The sequence below is a fragment of the Onychostruthus taczanowskii genome, unplaced genomic scaffold (genome assembly GCF_017590055.1).
Source record: "Onychostruthus taczanowskii isolate IOZ18803 unplaced genomic scaffold, ASM1759005v1 scaffold21, whole genome shotgun sequence".
Lineage (NCBI taxonomy): Eukaryota > Metazoa > Chordata > Aves > Passeriformes > Passeridae > Onychostruthus > Onychostruthus taczanowskii.
In genome coordinates this window covers 4,503,037-4,524,782 of record NW_024499351.1, presented here as the reverse complement: position 1 = coordinate 4,524,782, position 21,746 = coordinate 4,503,037, and the positions used below count along the sequence as shown (strand labels likewise).

At 35.8% G+C, this 21,746-nt stretch overlaps 1 protein-coding gene across 9 annotated transcripts in view; it reads left to right on the top strand.

Annotated features, from left to right (window-relative positions):
• The window catches only part of QKI (QKI, KH domain containing RNA binding), a 142,656-nt gene that overhangs the window by 97,921 nt on the left and 22,989 nt on the right, over positions 1 to 21,746 (top strand). For all 9 annotated transcript variants that reach the window (XM_041404187.1, XM_041404185.1, XM_041404184.1 and 6 more), the window contains one exon: positions 2,895 to 3,038. In XM_041404187.1, coding sequence (XP_041260121.1) covers positions 2,895 to 3,038 — 144 coding nt within the window. The remainder of the gene's footprint in view (positions 1 to 2,894; positions 3,039 to 21,746) is intronic.

Below are 21,746 nucleotides of genomic sequence, written 5' to 3'. Positions count from 1 at the left end.
CAATGAATGAGCTTGTAAAGACCTGAATTTCCCATTTTGGATAAAACCAAACCCTTAAATAATAAAACACACATACTGGTATAACATTCAACTAGCATTCTCAATCAAACAAAAGGCATTTCTTAGAAAACTGTTAATCCACTAAGAAAACCATCTCATGAGACAGAATGGGAGATATCATAACCCTGGTGTATCGAGGTACATAAACGTAAATTGGAAGCCCGTTCCAAACTCTGTCTTTTCTTTTATTTTTTAAACTGTGTGTGAAACTTCAGTCTTCTTAGCCTTTCTTTCAGTCATACCATTTGGCTTAATAAACAGGACTCTCAACAACAGCACTTTTATTACTGTGCTTTATGGCCATTGAAAAGCTTATCATAGTCATACACTGCTCCAGTTATCTTACTGATAAGTAGTTTGTATGACTGCTTGTGCTGTGAGGTCTCACCCTAATAATACCTATGATTATAAACCTTACACACAACATGTTCCACCTAAAAGTTAATTAAGGGGATAAAAAAAAAAATCTTCAGTATCATTGGTTTGTCCTGTATGCAGCTTGTTTGTCCTATATACAGCTTTTTGTTCTCTTTTTAAACTGAGTAACAAGTTCTTATGCTGCAACAGACTAATTTGGAGTGCAGTGCCAATACTTGATGTAACATTAATCTGCAACAAGTTTTGGAGACTTTGCACCATATTATTTTCATTATGAGAGAAAAGGATACTACACCATAAAGCCCCTCTATGTTTGCTAACACTATTTATAAACATGGTGCATGGTGTTTAATGGCGTGGTAGCTAAAACTGCATTTAGGCATTCCTTGTCTTTCAGGAACAGAACTTGCTGCTTTACCTTGGGCCACCTTTCCTTTGCATTTGTTTCTCTTGGCCTCTTAAAATTTGTTTTATTTGTTTTGCCTCACATGCTACTATGGTTAAGCAGGGCTCTTGCATCTGGTGTTAGTAACCAGGACCTTTCCCATTCCAATGCTGGGTCAGTGCGAGAAGAGCTAGTTGCACATTTCTTCCTGTGCCCTCTGCTGGTTTAGGAACCCTATCTCATTCTTCATACCTGTAACATTATTTTATATACTACCTCATATTGTCACCATATTGTAGCTTGTCACCATCTTAAAAGAAAACAGCTCACTCCTGCTTTGGATTAAAAAAAAAAGGAATTTTTTTAAACGTGATAGCAGAGTTTTGATCAAGATTGAACAAATAAGTTGCAAAAAACTGTCACAGACAGTTCTTTCAAGGATTACATCTCAACAGAGAGGATGTTATAACTCAGCTGCACTTTGCGCCACTTTCTGTATTATATCATAAGTGAGGGTTATTTTTCTTTTTGTTTCCATCTTCTGAAATTGGCAGACCTATTTTCACAGCCACCTTTTTTAAAAAAATTGGCAAAGATAATACTAAAAACAAGAAAACACGCCACTGTGTCCAATAGTGTGGAGTCATGGATATGTGCACGTTACATACGTAGTGAAAAGTAGTTTCAAAGTACTGATTCTTTTGCATACATTTTTCATACCTCTCTCATGGTTCAGTTTTTTCCCCCCTGTTTTTATCCCTGTGTAGTCCACAAAACATTTCAGACTTTGCTGAATTAGAAATTAAACACTCTAAAGAGCATTGCTCCCTCAGGTATATATGAATACGAGGCACTGCAAACATTTGTTGGTATTAAATGTTAGAACATTTCCTCAATGTATCTGATTTCCTGGAGGAATTTTTCATTAAATTTGAGGGAAAAGACACAATTGCAAAAAAAAAAAAAAAAAAAGTCAATGTTAAAGTGTGAATTGTGGTTAAGCCACAAGGGTTACAAATAGGAGACTGTTCTATTATACTCAGCTTTTTAAATTTGAAATAAGTAGGATTTGTTTATGTAGGCCTTTTTATATATTCAAAGTTGAAATCTTTTTTTTTGAGGCCCCCATTTTTTAAAAACTTGTTATATTTTAAATACTGTCAAATTTTAATGAGATTTCATGAAAATTTAGCTATTCACTGTTTATTCACTGTTTTAAAAAGGAGTTGGCAAGTTTCTTCTGTGTTGTGTTTCATTATCCTATTTTTTGGAAGACTGGATACTTGAATGTGTTACTTAAATTTATTGGTTTCTGTTATTTAAAATGGAAATGTTTTGTTTAGCATGCCTTCCCTTTCTGAAAACATTTCTAATATTTAACTTTGGGATTACTAATGCTGTGGATGTGATGAGTACCTGTGTAATGGTGACCATCTTGTCACTTGCCCTTAGGTAACTTCAACATTAAAGCCTTGTCATCCCCTCCTCTCTTTTCTTCATCCAATGTATGCAGCTCTCCTTTGAAAATGGCAACTTCTGTTCATTTTGGAGTCTTTGATTCTTTGAATCTTGTCTTCATGAGTATTTGAAAGTGATTTTTAACACTGGAGAATTGCTTTCCTCTTCTTTGTAGTGATTCAGATGGAGTTCTGGTGTCTGGTGTCCGTTTCACTTCTCTTCAAAAGATAGGCTGCTTAACTGCTAGTATGTCTTACCTGTTTAACTCTTGAAAGGCTCTAAATAATATTGAAAGTAATACTGTGTTTGTCTTCTTATTCTTGTTCCTTTATTTAGCTGGAGGAGGTACTCTTAAAAAACAGCATATGTATTGTAGTTTTAAAAAAGTATAATATAGAGTAGGAAGTTCCAAAACACAAAACAAAACCCCGTAAATTATATTTTGAAGGCTTAAGTTCATATGATGCGAAAGTCTCTAAAGCATGAAGAAGCATTGCTGAAAATAAAGTTCACACTATTTAAATAATTTGTAAATTTGAATTTTTCTACTGTTTGTGATTGTTTCGTACAGAATGTAAGTGCTTCATAGCTTCCATGTTTTAATTTTTTTCAGGAAGAACAGAATCGAGGCAAGCCCAACTGGGAGCACCTGAATGAAGATTTACATGTACTTATCACTGTGGAGGATGCTCAAAACAGAGCAGAAATAAAGCTGAAGAGAGCTGTTGAAGAAGTAAAAAAGTTACTGATACCTGCAGTAAGTATTTGTATGCAAGCCTTTGATTTCCATTTTCAGAAGGTACTTTTGAAATACAACTAATTTGCTACAGGTGTAAGAGTAAGCCTGCAGAGTAGCATCCTAAAAGGAAGTTGAGATACAATTTTGTAATACTCTAGTGATCTTTAAACTGCTTCATCCCAGACTGAATTATTCCTCAGAAGAGAATGGTGAGAGACTTGTTTAAAGGGACTTTTTTTTTGTCTGAGATACAGGAAATAGTTATCAGCTTTAAAAGGCAATGCTGAACTGTTACAAACATGACTTTTCTCTCTTTCCTTCAGTATTAGTATTCTTCACTTTCAGGATGGGGAAGTATGACATATTTTTATGTTTCACTTTGAGATGATTCTGATACTTTAAGAAACAAAGGCATGTTTTTTTAGATCATCACATTAAACATTTTACAAAGAGAACAAAACCCTTTAGTATCAAAAAACTTTGCTGTCAGTATACTGAGGAAAAACAAAAGTAGTGAAACTGGAAAATAGTTGTCTTTCTCATATTCTGATAGTATAAACTGGCTTCTGCACAGCTAGATGACTTAAATACTTTTTCAGAGACCAGAATTACCCTGTGAGAGCCTTTCTCTTAGATCTTCTCTGTAGTCTCACTCAAATCAAGGTGACTCAAGTGTGGCTGTATAGTGCATCCCATGCCATTAACTTGTATCTTGTGCTCATCTTTACCACCGCTTTTGTGCCCCTGTAAAATGATAAGAATAAATTAGATTTTTTTCTGTGGTGGGAAAATTTTCTGCATTACAAGGAAAATTGAGACTATCTTGTGAAAGAAAGTAGTAGGTGGTATTAAAATGACCTACTGATTTTGGGTAGTCAGTGAATACTAATAGATGCTGGCTGTGAGGAAATTTGTGGTGACACATGCTGTCTCTATAAGCAGATTTATTCAGAAGACATTTTTAGAAATTACTAAAGATAGGGAGAGAGACTTAATTTCTGAATTACCAAAAAATGGTAGAATATTAAGCAGGAGGCACAAAAATTGTGATTTAGCTCACTTGACATCGCACAATGCCAATTTCTGAAAGCAGCAGACAACTAGAAAAAGTAGTTCATCAGAATGTACTCATTACTAAAGAGACCTTGAGCACATAGGATTGAGTTTATAGCCAGGATTTTTATATGGGCAAAACTTTGAAACCCTTATATTCATTCTTTTTCTACTACTGAGCAAACAGTTTAGAAACCAAACTTCCGTGCGAATTAATTTTGCCGGGTTCATTCTTCTACCTCCCCTTTACTGCTGACTAATATGACTAAAGGGTCACCTTCAGGATGATAGGTTGCAAAGCCCCAGTATGTCTGAAGTACTGATGTGTAGACTCTGTATGTTTGTTTTATGCTTGTTTTGTGGAGCTGTGAGCCTCAAAAAATGTAATGCATTAGTAGTTCTTTCATTGTGAAAGTGACAACCAGCTCTTTGTCTTGAAAGCACTCTGCCTTGTGTAGTAGCCTAATCAATTGGGGAAGCACTGTAATCCTGATTACAGAAATAATTGGTTTTCCCCTTTAATGAAAAATAACAACACAAGGCTAACTATTGTCCGAATAAAACATCACTTGAAATAGCCTTTGTCAGTTCACTTCCTTATCATCTTTATATATTATGCATGGGCATAAGAGATTTGGGTGGTACATATTGCTGGCACAAGAGTTAAAGGTCTTTTGGCTCTAATTTCTAAAAATTATGCCTTGCTGAAACAGGTATGTGTAGTACATACTGATGAACTAGTATATAGGTGAACTTGGGTTTGTACTACCTACTGCATCTGTTCAATTAGTATGAAAAATGGAATTGTGGCTTCAGGCAGTTTGAGAGCTGAAAAACTCAGTTCCGTGTTAAAAGATAGGAATTGAAAACTTCTGTGAGGGAAGTCATAAACCTTCAAGTAATCAGGGTAAGCATAAGGAAAAAAGGGAAATCCTACTGAATTATTACAATAGGAGTGAAACTATGGATGTTGGAAGATTCCAAAGATACTATAAAATGTAAGAATGGAAAAAGTAAAATTTCCTTTCATGTGGTAGAATACCTGCAACTATTAATGTTTTTCAGATAAATGTCAAAGGATTAATGTGAAAAAAAAAAGTTCTGTATTTCTATTCTGTCACTGTCCAGCTTGATTAAAATTTGAGACTATGTAGGAGAGAAGACTCATTTTCATCTTGCCATACAATATGACAATGTATTGGGTTTATGAGATAAATTTCAGAAACATGTTAGTGTTCTAGAGTTCAGAGATGGAAATTAGTTGCTAATTTTTGAATGAGCAGTTATTTTTTGTATTCAAGATGTTTATAAAGCCTAATTACATTTTCTAGCAATAGTGCAGAAATAGGCGCATTTCTTAAAGTGGATTTCTATTTGAATGTACTTGGGTGAACAGACACTATTTTACTACTAAAGTCTATTTCTTACATTTATGAATCTGGATCATTAGTGAGTTTTTTTTTCCTTGTGCATGTGAATTAATATTTTCCATTTTCACTTTCTCCTGCATTTTACCAAGATAGTGATATAGTCAAGTAGTTTATCTTTAGAAATGAAAAGCACAACTTGAGGAAGATTGGCTGAGCAAGCCATTTTTTTCCTCCTTGAGGAGAAAGGCCAACTTTTTTTTTCATTATTACTCATTTGTATTTAATTTACATTTCTTTAGTATGAAGCAGTTTTAAAAAATTTTTTGGCTGTACTTCAAGTTCCATAGGATTAATTCTTTTCCTCTTCCCACAGCTCAGTGAGATAGTGGTCTTTAGCTACACCTGCAAGATCATACAGTATTACTTCTTTCATGTTTTTCTTCAAAAAAAAAGCAGAATTAATAAAGCAGTCTGCAGATTTTTGGGATCACATCAAGTTGTACTGTCCTTATGCCTGCTTCTGAAGTGAATCCTCCAGAGATCATTGATTTCTCTTTCTTGTGGGAATTTGAGAGTTGTTTGTTGTTTGCAGGAGTTAAGTGAGGATGGGTGGTTCTCTTGCAAAGGAAAGGCAAAAGATGCTCTGGATTGATTGTTCACTGCAGAACAGAAGAAAAAACTCAGAACCTGATGAGGGGGCATACGTAGCAAAGAAGTATAGCATACCAAACCAGAGCATCATTAAGGGTTTTGAGTTGTCCTTGGGGCTCCTGGGATGTAAGGCTGAACTCCTCTGCCAGAAATGTAGGCCTTCTGCATTTTGTAACAAATGTTGAATAAATGTTTCTAGCTGAATGAGTTTATCTAGATATTCCTTGGATTTTACAGATGACCAGGTCTCATTTAATTGCTAATACACCTTTATATCAGCTGCTTCTGTAAGGGATGAGGCACATATGACAGAATTCACATTACAGACAGATACTTCTTACCCCTTTTTTGTTTTGGTTCCACATGTTTCCTTTCTAAGGAAAAGACTGGATTTCTGGATTCTACTTAGCTATTCTAAGTTGGTCTGGAATCAGTGTTGTTCAGATTCTTTTATTGTTTTTCTTATGTTGGGGCAGCTGTAGTTTTACTTGGTTGCTGCCTCTGTCTTCTTGGAGGACAACTATAATACGGAATTATTCAGTGCTGCTCCCTGTCAAACATTGTACATCATTTGTCACTATGTAGAATTTTACAGTTGTGATGGGTAGGAGATAATGTTTCAGTAGAAGCTTGTTTCATTTTGCTCCTACATTTGGATCTTGCCTGTAATAATGATTTTAGACTTTTCAGTCTTGAATGTCTTTAAATTTAGCTGTATAGGAAAGTAAATGTTCTGTGTATGGCATGATTTTTAGGAATTGAAACATTTTTTGTAGTGGTGCTTGGTATGTACTCATTCACTAACTGTCCTCCTTGTGTTTAGTCCCTGTTACCAGAGATGTTATTTTGATACTATCTACAACACATTTTCTTTATATAACAGGAGAGAATATTGTGAAGGGACAATAGTATTGGTAGAGTGGTTTGTTTTTCAGTTGAATAAGCTAAAAGCACGTCTTTCTAAAAGACTGCTTTCAGCAAATGTGATGAGGTGGGGCTTGTTCATTAATTTTGTGAATTTCTAATACTTTCTTTATAGGTGTGGTTGTAAATTTTCCTTACGGTTTATTTTCAGCTACTTAGGGTAAACTGAAGGATGTCTTAATTTTTACCCTGGGAACTTTGTGTGCTGTGAATTCCATTGCAAAATACAGAGAAAAAAATTTAATTTAAGAATGTTTAACCATGCTTTAGCCTTAGTTAAAAAAAAAAAAAAAAAAACGTAATTAATGTAGTAATGCTGAACATAGTTTGTTGCTCTGTAATTAAGACTAGCAAAAGCTTGACATTTGAAAGATATTAGGAGAAGATTTCATTTTTTTATTAGCCATCTAAGAAGCCACAATAAAATCTGCATGCAAGTTTGGCTGTCTTGAATAGCTCTTCCTAATTCATTCCTGCATGGTGTGTTGGTTTTACATTTTTGCTTTCACAAGTGAGAATATAGGCTTGCCTAGTTTCCCTGTTGAAATGTTGGTCATGCTGTGCAATCCATTGTTTGCTGCTTATTCAGTTCAAGTAATGAAATTAATAACTGATAGAGTAGCAGAAAAAGGAGGCTGCTGTCCTTAAGAGCATTCTAGGGAATGCCTACGTTGTGCCTGTTTTGTCAGTTCCCATACAAGTCTCTCAGGGTGAATGATCAGACAGGAAGCTCTGCACCAAGGGCAGCGAAGCAGCCAAATGTCTTGGCAGCGATTACTGGATAACGTGGTAAACTTTTTGATGTGGGGGAGAGGTGATAGAGGTGATAGTGCGTTATTTTTAGTAGCATGAAGCAGGCTTAATGTTTCCATGGCTGTTTGAACTGAGGGCTGCTGCAGTCCTGCCATTCCTTCATGATTTGCTATTCCTGCTTCCTGTTTTGCATCAGAAAGCCCTGGCCTGCCTCTGAGGGTGTGGCAAGTCCATTTGGTGGAGAGCTGGACCTCATCGAATGACTTCCTACAGAGTCGGGCCTGGTTTAGCACTGACAGAATTGATGGCATGAGAACAGGTCGATAGGGAAAAATGGTACTGCAGCAGACCAACCTTAAATCAATTTCTGTAGAGCTGCAAGTGATTATGTTCACCTGCAAATAGCATGAGAGTCAAATATCCTGCTACAGTGAACTTCTGATTATGGCAGTGAAAAACAATAAAGGATTTTAAGTGTTCCTTTTTGTGTGTTGCACTGTCCAGTATGTGTAGTCTGTCATGCAAGTCTGAGTTTTAAAAATGAGAACAAGAACTTCTTACACCAGTTCACATAGGAAATGTTTACATATTGTACTTGACATGTTCGATTTTTGTTTTTGCATTGGTATTAACAAAATTATTTTGGGCCAGCTGCAAGTGAAAAGTAGCTCTGTCAATCACTATCTACCATGGTGGAAACTCTGTAGACCAGTGGTATGTTACCACCAAAATAATATTTGCTGAATGGAAATGTTTTTTGAGACCATATTTACTGCAACATGTCTTGATGATTTTCAGCTGAATTGAGGTAAATCTAATTTAAATTTTGTTACATTTGTCAACTCTACTGAAATTATTGTCTTAGTACAAAGGAGAAAATTAGACTTGTTCATCAGAATATTGTTCAGGGTGACAGAGCACTGGAACACACTTCCCAGAGAGGTTATGTAGTCTCCTTCTCTGGAGGGGTTCAAAACCACCTGGAACCTGCTCTGGGGTGAGGATTAGATTGTCCCTTGAGGTCCCTTCCAAGGTCAATCATTCTGGTATTCCATGGTGAGAATAATTTTGAAAAGAGATATAAATTGTGCTGTTTATATAATGATTTTAAATTTGTTTTCAATTTTCTGTTTTCAGAAAGTTGACAAATAATTAAATGGTAAGTGCAAAGTTATGATGATCTGTGCCCTCACATGTTTCAGTTGATTGTTTTACAAATTTGGACACTAAGTCATGATCAAATATAACTATGTAAATAGGTCAAGTTTTATAGCTCATAATTTAGGTTAGAGTTCATAGGGATTCTTCTCCACCTAGGCTTTTCTTATACTAATGGGAGAAAAGTTTCTCCAGCAGTTATTTCTAAGCACCTTAATCCAGGTGTTTACTCTGAATCTTCTTCCGGACATCTTTGGTAGCTTCTAGAACCCAAGGAAATTAGTTCTGCCTACATACAGTTACTGTTGAATGTCATCTCTTTTCCCCTTTCTCTTCTTCACCACTCTCTGCCTTTGTTTATTTAAAGTGTTACAAATGTCTAACTTGGGAAATGGTAGATCAAGTTTTTGGAAAAGACCTTGGGAAACTTAGAAAATAGTCTCTTCTCAAAGAGAAACAAAAACACTCTGTTGCCTGAAACTCAGTAGGGCCATGTCCTTCCAAAGTGGGATTATGCTTAGATTAGGAGCTCTAGTTGGATTCTGCATGAGTTTTGTCTGTCTTCCAGAAATGTGCCTAATATGTTAGGTTTTTTGGTAGACATAGTTGTGGGGGAAAAAAAAAACGATATTGACCTATTCTGATAATTTTTGTGGTAACTATAACTTCTTTTTAATTTTTCATTCCATTTTAATAATTTGCTTCCTTTAGTCTTGGCTATTTTCCTAGTGCTTCTTCTAGTAATTTTTTCTTCTTTTTATTTCTTCTTCCATACTTCTGTTCTTTTTCTGTGGATGGTCCTGGAACAGAGCATGTAAGTCGGGATCTCCGTATAAAATATTGTTAAAGCATTTCTCCACTTATTCAAAAAGCAGATGATCAAGCTACGATTCTCCTTCTCGGGCCATGTTAATGAAGATGATGGCAAATCCTTCATTTCTAGTTACAGTTGGGTTTTGGTTGATTGACTTTTCTTTTTTGAAATCTCAACTTTATACCTAAGTGAAAGAAGTGGTAATTGTAGAATTGTGCTTCCTGGAGAGATGTAGTATGAAGAGTAGGAACTTGTTACCCCAGACTTCTAACACATTTTAACACTTATCACTAACGAGACTATATTAAGGAGATCAGATCGCTTCATGTATGAGTCACCTTGGAGTGGTTACTGGAACCATTTAGCAATTGCTAAGATTTTTGTGTGTGAAACAGTAGTAAAGTAACCAGTAAATATTTCCCTTTTCCAGCCATTTAAAACATTCTTTGTTTCCAGTGTTAGTTTTGAAATCTAGATTTCTAATTATACAAAAGTTAAGTTTGTCATACAGACATCTGTGATGTAATGCTGACTGGTGATTTGCAGTCATCTGATTGCTCTACATTGTTCTATTTTGACATCAGACAGAAAATCTAACCTGTGGAAAAGTGCCAAGAATTTTTGGCCTACTATTCAATAGAAAACTTAAGTGTTTCTATTTTCAAACAGTACAGAAATACCTGAGCTTTCAGTACTATGTTTTCTTTTTCTTTCATAAATTGTTTATTGGCTAAGACTTTAATACAGGAATGTTATAGATACTGTTAGCAGGATAAACATAAGTGAGCATAATATAAGAGATTGGAGCTGATTATGTTAAATAGCTTATATGATTTTGGACTAGGCCATTTGTAACACACTTTATATTAAATTGGAGGGTGGTAAACCGTCCTGGAAAGTGATTAGATGAGATCTTACTGGAAAGTCGCATTGCTTGGAAAATAGTTAATAAGGAAAAGCATTTAAGATTCCATCAAGAATATTATATTTCTTGTGTGTTGTTGGAAATTGTATGGGTTTTATAATTTTTTTATTTTCTGTATTTCAATAAGAATTTTGAAAGCTCTTCCTTATTTTCAAACTTACTTTATTAATAAGGATAGCTTAATGAAAACAGCACTGCCTTCTATATTTTCAGCATTGGCATTATTAGCTAATGTTTTCATAACGTCTGTGTATGTAGTAAATTATGTTCATCACTTTGAACATTCATTGTAAAGTGAAATGTGTTTTATAGTCCAAATCATTTGGAAATACTGGATAGAATGAAATTTCAACACTAACAAATCTAACAAATTCAGAGGTGTCTAGTATTATATCCAGTCCTTTGATATTGCAGCTTTTTATAAATGGATTGGAAGATGTGAGGTTTTCTATTTGACCAAACACAGCTGTAGATACTAAGAATTTCAGCAGCTTTATTTATAAATAAATAATTCTAGCCTTTGATAGATACTTTGCTACAGCCTCCAAAATGGTACATTACATTACAAATCCTTTTTGAAAAAATCAAAGCCCCAAATACAGCATTTGGAGTTGGCTGTCTTATGATCATTTGAAGCAGTTTTCATGAAGAGTAATTTTCAGTTATGTAATTGCCTGCAGTGCTGTGCCCTCATCTTAGAATCTTCATACTTCTGTCATTCTGTGACTTGTGTCCTAGTTTGAAAACAGGGTTTTGACTTAGACTATCCTTTCTTAGCAGCTGTAGTAACTATACTGAAACAGTTGGACTGAAGCAAGCAAATGACACATCAGGTGAAACGGAACTAGAAGGTGGAGTGGGGATTTGTCAAATGTACACATGGGTACTTGAGTGATGTGGTGATGGAAGTGGGCAATTCCAGTTCCTTGCTCAGCCTTTTGGCTGCGTTGGGTAACAGGTAGCCTTATTTTTCTGTCTGCTGTTCTGAGGTTTAGTTTTTAATAAGAAGATCTGTAGCTTCTAGGGTCTTAAAGGAAAGTTCCAGAGTTTTAAAATAGAGCTTGCTTATTCAGTTTGTTAGAATTAACAGTCAAAATCATTACTGTCAACAGACATCAGATGTTTTGAATAATAAAATCTTCACGTATTGTGCAGAAAAGTTGTTTGCAGGAGTAGAATCACTTGTTTTATCTTGGAAGATAAGTTCAGAAAGACCAAGGGAGCTAAGAGGTGCATCTGGATTTCTCCTGGTTTAAACCCACTGTAGTAAATACGGTAATACTGTGCTAATCTGATTTGTCAGTTAATGGTGTCCTGGCATTTGGAACAGATAGGCTATTGACACAGTGCTGGGAAGAACACTGTTTTTTCTCAATGCCCGCAAGAGCAAAGCCTGTATTTGCCTTTCAGTAGTCATTTCTGAAATTACTGGTTAGTTTCCAAAGAAGGTGGCTGGGCTGTGGTCGGGGATTTAGCAATCCTTGCAGTATCAACTCCTCTCCTGGTGGAAGGTGGAGAGCTCTTCAAAGAGATACTTTATTACTCAGCAGCGAGGACAGCTTTAGGGAAATCTCTTACTTTTAATGATACAAAGGTCAATCAGATTCAAGAAAGATAAAAATAAAAAAATCAGAGTTTTAAAATATGTCAGGTCATAGAAACACTTGTTTTCTCCTATGACAGCAAGGGTACTTTAAATAAACCTTAACTTTTTCATCTGTAAAATGTGGTGAGAGCACCCTACTGTTTTTTTAAATACTCTGAGAGATAAGTGTTCACTTAACAATGAATATGTGAGAGGTCATTACTGGAATGCTCTTCGTTTTGTAGCTATCTGTAGTTTTAGAGGTGGTTCTTGGAGACAGAAGAATGAGCAAAGTGTTTAATATCCTGTGGGATTGGAGATTGCAGGGGAGACTCTGAAGGTTCTTGGTGTTCATTAAAAAGTTGTGCTAATAAGTAGTTTCATTGATTGCAGTTTAGAATAAATTAAAAATAATTTTCTTGTGTGTGTTGCATAAACCTAAATTCTGTGAATTGCCAAAATATTTTTATGGAGGAACTTTTTAATATTTTATATATGTTGCCTTTTTACTACAGGTAAACTAGGCATTAAATTATATGTCTTGCCTTCCTTACAAAGTAAAAGGGAAGACTAGCTGTTGTGCAGAATCAAATAGAAGTCCTGCTCACCTGGACAGCCTTAAAGGAACTCTACCAGTATCATATGAGAAAATATCATCACTTGTCTCCATGTAAATCATTCTGCAGTGCTTGGAAAATAAAGTGGAGCGTGTACGACACTAAAGCTGACAAATAGCACAATTTATTGTTATTATGTCATGCTTTATATTCTGTATATTTTACAGCATTTAAAAGTAATCTGTAGCATTTCAACATACAGATGTTAGTAGTTTCTTAATAATACTTTCTTTCACTGTAGGATTTTTTAAAAGATCCTATGTGGCTTCAGTAACAAGATCCCATTAAGATTAGTAGTGCTTTGTACATCTGAAATGTAAAGACTCTTATAAAAATCTTACTCTAGGTTATTTCCAAGAACTTGAAAGATGCACAGTTGTGTGCATCTGTGGTTTATGTTTGAAATCTGGGAATTGATTTTTACTAAAAGTCTCAAATTGGCTTGGAAACTAGAAATCTTTGCTAAGACAACATCTGTGATTATGTAGTTGAGACATAATCCCTAACATACTTCAGTGGTGGTTTATTTATTTCAGTTTAGCCCATTTTCTTAAAATCTGAATCACACATAGGCTTTCAGCCGAATATTAAGGTTCAGGGGAACTTAGGAAATTAGATATATGATTCCATGTCATTTTATGTAATGCACCTGTAATTTAAGGCATGGCTTCTCTTTCTAGATTCAGCAAACTCTTTCTGATGGAAGTGTGTGTAGTAGCATCATGAGGGGAAAAAGAAAACTACTTCTTTTGTTGTTTTCATATTTTCATATCAATCACTCTGGGGTTTTTTTTTTGTTTTTTTTTGGTTTTTTTTTTGGTTTGTTTTTTTTTTTTTTTTTGTTTGGTTTGTTTTTTTTTGTTTGTTTGTTTTTTTTGTTGTTGTTTTTTTTTAACAAGCTTTACTTTTTTTACTTTAATTTCTTTCAGAGAAATGTCCAAGTAGAATCCTCTTTAATTCAAACAATTTATTAGCAGGGAACCTTAACTGGCATAAGAACAATAAACCTGTGACATTTTGGCTTCTCCAAACAGCTTTTATTTCTAGGCAAGCTTATGTGAAGAGTAGAAAAATGCAGGTTTTTCTTCAGCATATCAGCCTGTTACTTAAGATTTTAAAAAAAAGTAATTTCAGGGGAAAAAATAGTTTGATAGTTGTATTTACAGAAATTAAACATGTCCATATTGCTCTAAAATATTAGTATTAATAGCATATGTTACCAATCTAAACAAGTAAATATTACAGTTACCAATCTAAACAAGTAAATATTATAGTTAAAAGCTTAGAAACAAGGGTTTAGTGTGGATTCTGGGGAATTTTTTTTTCCAAATTATCTTTTAAGTGGTTCTCTATACAGTTACTGTCTCACTTTACTGTTGTGGCATCCTTTAGATGTCTGACTAATTAGACCAGTTCTTTTTCTGGCTTTGACCTTAGGCTTATGTCTATACTCCCATAACTTTATCAGGATTCTTTTTGTGTTTCTGGTGATTAAAGTTTCTTCTTTTCAAAAGCATGTGGATGTGTTGCATTTATAGCAGAGAACAGTATCTGTCCTGTCTGCCATGTAACCCAGATTTAAGAGAGACCAAAAAAGGCACCATCTAGAAAGCAGGGTTTAAGAGTTTTTCCACGTAGTTTCTTGGAAAAGGGAGGTTGGTACATGTGTCGGTGTCTTCACTTGTGTCAGTGTTCGTTGGTTCAGAAGTATAAATAGATCTGATGATGATTTAAGTCTCAGTTCTGCTTCCTATGAGAAGTACTTAGCGTGGTACAGAGCTCTTCTTTTCTCTCGATACCTGAAGTTCAGCATCTTAGAGTGCTAGTCAGAGCATGGTTCTCCTGTCCTTTTTTTCTGTAGATGCAAGTTCTGCAAAAGAGAGAAAAATGTGTTAAAACCAGAGTATCATTCTGCTTTGAGAGACTCTTGAAATCCTGAAGGATCTAATGCAAGTGAAATTGCTTCTCATCTCAGTAGTGATGACCTTACTCCAGAACAGTTCTTTGTTTCATCAATATATCCTCACTTGCTTTTGGAAGTATAGGAAACTACTTCCAAAACTGCTTCGGTAAACTCCTCACCACCTTTCCACAGTATTTGTTCTATGTTGCCTTGTTTAAAATACATTGCTTTCAGCAGAGCATAGCAGCTGGTATTTCTGAATCCTTGCTGAGTCCTGGAGCCTTCTCTGGAAGATGTTTTGGGAAAAGAACTAGTAAAATTGTGTATGAACCAGTCTGTCACTTAGACCTCTGTAGTTAGTATCCAGATCTCAGACTCAACAGTTTTATGTATTGACTTGCACAAAAACTTCTGCTGTGTTAGTTGCTGGTTATCTTTAGATAAACCAGTTGGGTTTTCTTATTCTTGAGACGCTCTCTCCTCTGCCCTCCCCAGTAAGACTTGACAGTATGTTGTGTCTTAGACAGTTGAAATAGAAGCTTCCAGAAGGCTTAAAACTGGGAGTATAGTTGTTAATAAGGATGACTTGAACATTTTTACTGAATAATTTCATAATCAAAACCAAAGCAAAACCAATTTTTGTTGTTTTCTGGTGGCTCATGGGTTAACCAAAAAAGCAAAGGAAAAAACTCACTGCAATCCAAAATATGAAGCCATATAGAGATTTCAGATGCTGTCCAGATGGGCTGATGAACTGTTTTCAAATGGCGAAGCAAGATAAAGAAGCGTGGGTGGTAGTCTGGTTTTTTACCATCACAGTAAGGCAAAGGAGCTTCTTTCTATTTGTAAACTGCCAAATACAAGTGGACAGTACAGTCTTAAACCTGAAAAAAATTACCAGAAACCCCCAAATGAAAACTGTTGCTTTATCCTTATTAAAAGGTTAGTAATAACACCAGGCAATAATTCTTATTTAAGTGAAGATGAGTGATATTTCTGTAGTTGAAGTTTGATGTTGAACTGTTCTTGGGGTAGGATAGGAATGAGTGGCGCTCATTTCTCTGTAGAATTTGTATGGAGTATTTGGGTCCATACTGCATTTAATATGCATAGGTGGTGTCTCACATGTAATATACTAATACATTCACACTGTATGTACAGTCTAAGATGCGTTGAATGTTCTACAGGCATATGAAGACCTTATCTAGTACACCAGTAGACACTTAATTAAAAAATTAATAGAGTTGGCAAGTATAATATACGGACAGGCATAATTAATGCATCAGTATGGTTTTATCTCAAATGCTCCTTACATCTCAGATTAAAGTCTATTGTTAGATTGTTTGTGCCTGCTGTTTGGTACTAGTCCTGACTTGACCAGCATCCTTATAAACCACTGAATGAATTGCACATAGAGGTCAGATGAAGCAATATAGAACAGGGTTTTTTGGATTGTTTTATTTGGGGGTTTTTTTTTGTTGTGTTTTGGTTTTGGTGGGTTTTTTTGTGGTGGTGGTGTTGGTTGTTTAGTTGTCCTTGAATTGAGACATAGTTGTGGGGGTTTTTTAGTGTGGATTCTGGGGAAGTTGTGTTTTGGTTTTGGTGGGTTTTTTTGTGGTGGTGGGGTTGGTTGTTTAGTTGTCTTGTTTTTGTTTGGGGTTTTGGGGTTTTTTGTGGTGGTGGTGTTCGTTGTTTAGTTGTCCTTGTTTTGTTGTGGGTTTTTTTGTTTCAGTTTTTTAGGTTTGGTTTTTGGTTGTTTTTTTTTTTTTTTTGTGTTGGTAGAAGTTGTAGACTGTTTCACTAATTGGGCCAGATGGATCTAACTGCTTTGTTAGATGAGTCAGCCTACTTTTTAATGATGTTTTTAACAGTATGGCTGCATTTCATTAGAAATGTTTTGTGATGAAATTGTCTTTGGGTTTCTTGTTTGCGATTACATATAGGATTTTAGAACTAAATCTGTTCTTAAAACAAATATGCAGTTGGTTTAGAGTATCTCAGTAATTTTTCAAGTGAAAGCTTAACTTCTCAAATGTTAATGAATCAAACTAATGCACAATTTAAAGTCATTCTTTGAAAATCAAGTATGAGATGTTAGCTATTCACTTCAGATTAAAAGATAAATCAGATTATATGTTTTGAAATTAAATGCATTATTTGATCTCTGACATTTTAAAAGTTGCCTTCCTTCCCTTTTGGGTAACTTTCTAAGAATGTGTCTCACTTTTGCACATTCAGTTTTTTTACTAGTTCTGTTAATTTTTCATTTGGAAAAAGGAAGAAAAGTTGTTGTAATGTTTACTATGGGTGTCCTTTCTCCAAAAGAAATGGTGGTATGACCAAAACAGACTAAAATTAATTTTTTGGGAGGACAGACCACCATCTTCATTTACTGTAGAATGAGTTAAGCCAGCGTTTAGGCTTTTCCAATACACTGTTAGTCCAGAGGACAGCAAATGTTTATTCTCTTCAGCACTGAGCTGCTGCTTTCATTTCAGTGAAAGAGGGAACAGCTAGGGCAAAAGAGAAAGGGTGCAGTCGTAAGTTTCCTTCACTTTTCTCGATTGAAAATGACGGGGAGGGGAAAGCTTTACTACAAAATCTGCACGTCCCCTTCTCAAAATAAATATCGCTGTAAAGGGGCCTGTGCGGCTTTTTAAAAACTGGGACATTCTCATGACAGGCAGGCAGTGGACTCTTGCACAGGGAGTATAATGACACAATACTCAGTAGCATTTTATGTAGGTCCTTGAGCTGTATTTTAGGCTATTACATGCGGTATATAATAGCAATAACAAGAATAATTAATTTCATTTGAGAGGTGACTAAGTATCCTCAGTAGTCAACTCGCTGAAGTTAATGGTTAGGTTGCCTCCTTCGCTGTCATTCCGCTGGCTTTCTGCCTTCCTCGGTGTTTGTTCTGCATGACTTAGTGGATAGGAGATGCTTTGTCTTGGCGGTGTTGGAACCTCTGGTAAGAAGCGGTGATGTGAGAGTGCATCCCTTCCTGCGCACAAAGGTGTTGCTGCTGCTCTCTGCGCGCTCAGCCGTTCTGATCTGAATGGGGAATCTGTCTGGGGACCCGAGTACAGTAATTAGCAGTCTCTTCAGAGTGTCAGAGCAGAATTACCATTGTAATGGTTTAGCAGGAGGATAAAAGGATTGAATTTGGGTCTGCCTTCCTGCCAAACTAAATGAGTTGCCATGGGAATTTTCAAATATAAGAGGCGTTTACTTAAAGCAATTTGGCGAGTTTGAATAAACTCATAAATTACGGGGTTTAGAGGAGAGATCCCTGCTTTCTCTGGCATGGGCTGAACAGCAAAGAAGGCTGTTAGAAAGCTGCTTACATTCTTAATGAGAATAAGTTGATCCATGCTCCCTTGCAGACTATCAGCTTATTAAGGCTAAACTGTTTCTGCTAAACACAGTACAGTAAGCACATTTTGAGAGACATAGTTTGCAACAAATCCCCGAAGTAAAAAGCAACATCTGATTGCTCTAAACATAAATTGAATTTCCTTTGCTAGATTAGATCTATTTTCAAGTAATGCTATTAAAAATGGTTCTCTGTATTGTTTCAATAAACATTAACCTGCTATTGATTTCAACTTTCCTCTGTGCATGTAATATTTATTACAACACTTGTCAGATCTGCTTCTGAAAGGGGAGGGAGGGCATTGAGGTTTCTTTGGAAAACAAATAAGGTCCTATGGCCCTTCAAACTGTTTTTTTCCTCGGGTCACATGTAAATGTTTTCCCAGCTCAGGCCTGCCTGCCTTCTCTCTAAAGGGAGTTGGGCTTTGACCCGCTGACTTCTTTGTCAGCACCGATGCTATTGAAATGTGAGAAGATGGACTTGGTGCTTTCACAAGTGCCTCAAGTGATGAACATCACTTATGCTTGTTTAACCTTCAGCTGTGCTCCAGAAGTCAGCTGTAGCAGGCTGGGGAAGAACTGCTGGCCGCTGTTTTGGAAGCATGTGTTCATGTTCTCCCAGCCGCTTAGGTCGGGTAACTTAAAGAAAGGGGGAAGATGAGACGTGCTTGGATACTTTGATGCTGGCTTTAAAAGTGTATATTCAAGGACATGTCATACTTGAAACAGTATGCAGTATTTTCCCCAGAATAATTGATATCGGTTATATAGCTTAAGGCTTAAATGTTGCCTTATGGTCCTTCCTAGCACATATCTCAAATCTTCACCCATCGTAAGTATTAGGATATGGAGGTGGAACTAATTAAAAAGAGAGCAGCACTGCTGTAATGGCAGTAATTTTAACTGTCGTTTAAAGCCATAAAAATACGGCTAGAACTCCTTGATATAATCTTACATCACTTGCAGGAATCCTGTAAATTAGCAAAGGAAAATAGTAAATTTGTGCTGGTGATTCAGTGGTTGAACAGCTGCTAAGTTCTAACAAATTCCTGAACTGTTACTAATGATGCAGCTGAAGCTGTTTGGTAGCCTCGGGGTACTGTGTCTGTGAAACTTTAGAAATATCTCCGAAGAAATTAGAAGGGAACAAGAGCAGCATTTACTCTTACTAATACTCAGGATTTTAGCTGTTCATTTAAAGTTACTTTGAGAAACACTGTCAGGGAATTGATTCCATCAGACTTGATCCTCACCCCCGTACTTTCTTACTTATTAGATGAGTTACTGGAAGGCAAAATTTTTTAATACAATATTTATAAATATTTACAATAAAAAATATTATCTAAGTGTTTATGGAGTGGCTTGAGAAACTGAAACTGAAATCTTCTACGCTCTGTATTATAAGAGGGGTTTCTAAATGATTAGAGGATACTATCAGCATTAAAAAATATGTATAGAAAAGGCAATGCTACAGAGGACTCTGGGGTACTGGATTGAACTGAGTGCATCATTTAGGTCCTTAGTTCCAATACCTTACAGCACCTGTGCAAATTGATGCTATTTACAGAAATCAGGTAAAAAAATCTGAAAAATAAATTGTATATATTGGTATTACAGTTTTCAGATTTCAAAATTGCTGATAACTGAATCTGGGCTGCGCATTATAAATTTATTTTTGCAATACCTCTGAGAGAGGAAGGTGGGAATTGCTGCCTAGTATTTCACTTAATTTTTTTTAATGAAGGATTTTCATAACCTAAAACTTGTTGATCAGTCACATCAGAAACATCCTTCTCTGCAGTTCATGAAAACGTACACCAGGCAAGTTACCTGATCGAAGATGGATATTTCATTTAAAGGATATTCTGTCCTTTACCTCATGAGCAGTGTAGGAGAAACCTTATCATTTTACTATCTGAAAGTATGGCATACAGAAAAAAAGTCTGGTTTTAGGTAAAACTGAGATGAGCCTGCTTAGAGCTGAATCTGATTTCTGCTAAAGTATGTTCTCATGACCTGTGATGAGCTTCTTGTTTCATAATGAAAGCAAAAGTCCCCTTTCTGTTTCAATCCTGAATGAAGCTGCAGGCTAATTAATTTGTGGGTGGATATCATAAAAAAAACCAGATTTGTTTCTGTGAGCTGACTTTATTTTCTAAGTGTTAGAAAAGTAACTCACAAATTTTCTGGGGTTTTTGGAGACGTTTATCACCTCGTTGAATGTCTCACCCAGCACCAGAGAACACAAGAGGTATGTCAGGGATATGCACACAGAAAAGGTGGGAATACCGTAATGGGGAAGAAGTGGGAAGCTATGCAAAGTACTTGTTCTCTGTGTTTAATTTGTTATATTTTGAGGGTTCTTGGCTCCTGCTGGTCCAGGAATCCAGAGAATCAAAGAAATGTGCATGCTGCTAGACCAGTAGGAATAGCAGCTGTTTCTTCTCTGGGCACTCCCTCTTTTCTAATAACCTCTCTTGAAAGTATTTTTATCCAGTCTCCATTTAATTCTGCTTCTGCTGGGGCATTATTACTTTTGCCTTTGATCTTCAGATTCCAACAGTTTGTTTCCTTCTGCAATTTTTTCACTTACCAACTTGTAAACTTTTGACAGCAGGTTCTTTGCATGTGTATTGTAGGTATCTGAACTCCAGGTCAGAAGTGTTTATGTACTGTTATGCTAAAATTAACATTGCATGCAGAGACATGAAAACAAAATGCATGATCTAAGTCATACAATTCTTGGCTAAAGAAAATCAGCAGCTCTTGCTTGGGATAGTTCTATAGAAGAATGTAATACACAAAAAGGAAAAAATACCAATAAGGAAATTGGTTTTTGTAGCGTCCTCATACTATCACAGGAAGCATTATTTTCACTTTCTTAACATGGAGCTTTGTAACTACTTGATGCACTATTTAACTGCTACGGATTTAAAGTTGCTGGTGTGAGGTGTAAGAATTGCCAGTTTAGGATGATGACGTTTTTAGAGGTTTGAAATTACTTTTTTCAATGCTTTTAGAAGATGGATAGCAAATACCAAAGAATTTCAAAGATCTCTGCAAAATATGAATGTGTGTATTTAGAGTACTAGGTAGATGGTTGAGATTGTAGCCATTGCTCTGGATGAGCAAATCTACAAATGGAGGAATAGTTTTCATAGTTTTAAGGTAACCTGGAGGAGCCTGATCAGTACAGTTGGCTAAGAGAAGCTGTAATAGTGTTTCTCCACTGAAGGTTGGCATCAAGAGAGAGGAAAGATAGAAAGGAGAATAATTATAAGTGAAAAAATGGGCAAAAACGATAAAAAATAATCGTAAGAGAATGAGGAATAAGAAAAATGAAATTGAATATTTTAATATGAAAAAAAATTCTTTTAGTTGTCAGGTGGTGGTTTCCACTTAGAAAAGAAACTGCTGGGCTTCAGAATTAGCAAGACTGAGACTCCCAGTTCCACATGGAACCGAGTCAGTTGGCACACTGAGGTGTCAGCTCCCATCAGTCTCTCCTCCCCTCCTGGTGAGTCTGCAGTGAGCTCTTTCAGTTTTGTAACCTGGCAGAAAAATATACAGGTTTAAAAAAAAAAAAAGTGTTGCC